The sequence below is a fragment of the Acartia tonsa genome, chromosome 4 (assembly GCF_053477335.1).
Source record: "Acartia tonsa isolate MP-2025a chromosome 4, ASM5347733v1, whole genome shotgun sequence".
Lineage (NCBI taxonomy): Eukaryota > Metazoa > Arthropoda > Copepoda > Calanoida > Acartiidae > Acartia > Acartia tonsa.
Genome location: NC_137263.1, coordinates 49,134,591 through 49,138,731, shown reverse-complemented (window position 1 = coordinate 49,138,731; position 4,141 = coordinate 49,134,591). Strand labels below are relative to the sequence as shown.

Here is a 4,141-nt window from a genome sequence, read left to right as displayed (position 1 = left end):
CATCAAATTTCAGATTAGTGTATGACTGTTTGTCATTAAATGTCAGATTACAGTATGACTGTTTGTCATCAAATGTCAGATTACAGTATGACTGTTTGCCATCAAATGTCAGATTACAGTATGACTGTTTGTCATCAAATGTCAGATTACAGTATGACTGTTTGTCATCAATTGTCAGATTAGAGTATGACTGTTTGTCATCAAATGTCAGGTTAGAGTATGACTGTTTGTCATCAAATGTCAGATAAGGGATTAACTGGGCAAAGTTTGAGGGTCAATTTAATCACAGATTACGATCTTAATCACCTGAACTTTGCTCACATTGAGTCAGATTCGTCAGATTATAATCTGAAATCCCCCCTGACAGATTAAAAATTTGGCGGCAAATCCTGAGTAATCTGAGTTTTAGTACCTTTTTGCGCAAAAACACAGGTTTCGTCATATTACAATCTGATGAAATGTAATCAAATGTCAGAGTTGATTGATGAGGGGCGGGCAGATTAAAACCTGAGGAAAACCTGTCAAAACTCAGATTAGACAAGGTTTTGTCACTACTTGTCAGATTTAAAAACTACTAGGGTGTACATATAAACAGATTTTCCCTAGTAGCAACATAAGGACAGTGATAATGCACCCAAAGAATAAAGAATATTTACCTTATACCATTTTGCCCCTCAATTTATCGGTATGGCTTGGACACAAAAATTTTTTTTTCAAGTATGGCTACGAAACCGATTTATATCCGGTGGACTAGAACAGGACCTCAGCCATACTTGTATAGCAGCAAATTCAACAACTCATAAAAATATTACCAGTTTTGTCAGTCCTGGACTCCTGCCCTTCGGGATTAACAAAACAGTATTTAATTTTATAATTTTTAATTTTGATATCCGCGGCAAGCTGTCTATAATACTATGCAATAAATAACTATTCTACACTGCACTGTCTTAAAATATTAAGTAGTAAGGTTTTTTTGTACCCAAAGATCTCATAAAAAATTTAATTGATTGAATTCTCTATTTTCGAGAAACTTTTTAAAAGTCCTATTAGGATTTTTATAAAGCAGCTTATAGTGTCTAATATAGAATTACATCATACAATACAAATGACCAATAATAGGCCAGTATACATTGTAATTGGCCAATGGTAAAATTTATATCATTGGTCATTTGTATTGTATGGTGTCATTCAGGCACTTTAAGCGGCTTCGGTTTTGATGCGAGTAAAAGTAACATTTTAAGGCAAACAAAATTCCTTTTAGATGCAATATCCACATCCCTGCCCTAACTCCTTTGTAGAGGAGGCATCGTACACACCGCCTAGCGCACATATTTTGTCCTGAAAAGCTACTACACTACTTTTTTAGGACGCATGAATGCATTAAAGAAAAAAAAATATCTTTCTTCCAGTCTTACAACTTCCTCGGGACAACTAAGAACATGGAGGATAACGAAGAGTATGAATATTATACAGACGAGGAGGATCATAATAATGTAGCAGTGACAGATGATGATCAGCCTGTAACAAAGGCCTGGCGAGTAAAGTTTGATGCTGAACTGGATTTTGATTCTGGCCGCGAGTCTTTGACAGAATCTTCGTCTTGTGACGAGTCTGAAAATGTGAGACAAAGCACAGATCTACACTTTGCTGTTCTTAAGAATGATATACTCAAGGTGAATTCTTTGCTTGATGCTCGCTACGACCCAAATGCTCAGGATGAAAATGGCATGACTCCATTGCATATTGCCTGCAGGGATAATCTTCAACATCTTGTGCTTATTTTGTTGGCACGGGGCGGGGATGGTTCTGTGGTGGATGACAGCAGACGCTCTCCACTTCACTATGCTGTACAAGGTGGAGTTACTAAGATTGTCCAAAGCTTGCTGGATTATGATATCTACATGGAGGGAAAGGATAGGCTCGGACAAACAGTACTCCACCATGCGGCCCTTAATGAACTATCTGCCACAATGAATTTATTATTGGCTAGAAGAAAAATGTATGGCACGGAGGAAGATTTGATTAGATTTACAAATATTCAAAACAGGGACAAACAAACAGCTCTGCACATAGCAGCGGAGCATGGCTGTTGTGATTGTGTCAAAATATTGCTCAAGTATAAGTGCAATCTTGATCTAGCAGATATTGATGGAAAAACAGCCATGCACCTGGCCTGTGGCTCAAACATTCCTTCAGTCACAGAAATGCAATCAATCAATGTTATTTCAAACCTCCTAAACAAGGGTTGCAGCCTGACGGCTAAGGACGAGAACGGCTACACACCATTGTTGAGCTCAGCTGTTGCTGGCCGGGCCGACACAGCCAGGATTCTTTTGCAAGAGTCAGCCGAGATGCTAGCTAGAGATCCACAGGGGTTAACAGCTATGCATGTAGCAGCTAGATTAAATCACACTAAATTTATCAAAATGCTGTGCAAAGCTAGCTTTCCTGTTGATATTAGAGATCACAAAGGATTAACTTCCTTGCACCACGCTATTGCTTCTGACTCATTGGATGCTGTAAAGGCTTTGGTTGAGTGTGGTGCAGATATAACAGCCGAGGATAGTGACGGCAGAAAATACACAGAATTTGCTTGTTTTCTAGAAAAGCAAAATATTCTCATATGGCTGGCTAAAAAGTTTCCAGATCTTTACCTGAATGACCAAACACAGGAAAATATTGTTCACTACCTGGCCGGTCAGGATGGAACCTGTTCCATCCTGCAGGAGTTATTCAGCTCAGGTTATTATAGTGTAGATTCTCGAGATGCTACTCATCAGACACCACTCCACTACGCAGCTATCAGCAACAAAGGAGAATTATTCCAGTTTCTTGTAGATGTTGCAGGGGGCGATATTGATGCCAGAGACAATGTTGGTGCAACCCCACTTCATTTTGCTGTTCGCTGGGGCAGCGAATCCATCGTTAAATTTATCCTGCGAAAGAAGGGTGCCAAGGCGGCAAGTGTTCTAAATCTTGGAGACCGTTTAGGCAGAACTCCAATACATTATGCTGCCACTCAGAAGACAGGCCAGAGTTTGATTAGCAACCTGTTGCGGGCAGGCGCGGCCATTGATCACGTGGACAACAGCGGGATGACTCCGCTGCACCTGGCCGCAAGGTTTGGCAACATCAGCCTTGTTAGGATTCTTATTGACGAGGGTGCCAACACTGGGGTGAAGGACAGACAGGGAATGAGCCCCGTGGACCATGCCAGGGAAAAGGATTGCAGTGTTATTCTGGGGATGCTTAGCAAATCAGGAGCAAAAGAATGTTCGAACAGAGTAAATTGTTAGTTCTTAAATATTAACATTAACATAGAAAAACTAACATCCTAACATTAATCTAACAAACAGCCTATTTCATCGTTTTTTTTATATAAATGCAATATTTGTTTTATATTATAAACTTGTTATAAATTGTAATTAATATTGTATATTTTATCCCATAGTATTTTAGACAGTTTTCCACGGTGGGGAAAATTAAGAATTATTAGATTAATTCATCTCGGTTTGTTAGCCAACAAATCAGGCATTTCTTTGATTTTTGTCTTTTTTTTCGTAGAAAATTGTGTATAATACGATACATGTTTTTCTGTATGGCTCATATTCGGTTTTAATCCGGTGAAAATAAATCGATTGAAAGCCATGCTGGAAAACCCAATTATTACATTGCCTAACATACAGAACTTAATAATGCTTTTATTTTGTATTACATTTATTTATTATATAAGTTATGTAACAATAAAAAATATTTTTTTTATAGAAATTGTTTTCTTTGTTAAATTGAAGAAAATATTTTCCACGTCTGTTGAAAATGATAAGGAAATGTTTAATATTTGTCAGGGAGGAGATTTAATAATATCAAACTTAAGTTTGTCATTTTTTAAACGCGAAGCTTTTCTATAATAAGGCTCGGTCTGTTCATCAGTCCGAAACGGTTAGCTCTTTTCGTTTGTTTAGATATGTTAGAATTGTCGTATTTAAACTTTGCATAATGATTCTTATAACAGTTAGGTATGATTTAGAAAGCGAAGCAACTCTATAATCAATACTAGAATGCCCGTACGTCATTTTTAAACATGTTAATATATAAACTTTGTGAGTTAAGTGTCATTGTTCGTTTGAACATTGTTTCAGAG

At 37.6% G+C, this 4,141-nt stretch overlaps 1 protein-coding gene across 1 annotated transcript; it reads left to right on the top strand.

The window, feature by feature from the left end:
* Positions 1–1,397: 1,397 nt before the first annotated feature.
* On the top strand, positions 1,398–3,756 carry LOC145317576 (uncharacterized). Its single transcript, XM_080158719.1, has one exon. The coding sequence runs from the start codon at positions 1,440–1,442 to the stop codon at positions 3,294–3,296; it is 1,857 nt and encodes a 618-aa protein (XP_080014845.1). The 5' UTR covers positions 1,398–1,439; the 3' UTR covers positions 3,297–3,756.
* Positions 3,757–4,141: the final 385 nt, after the last annotated feature.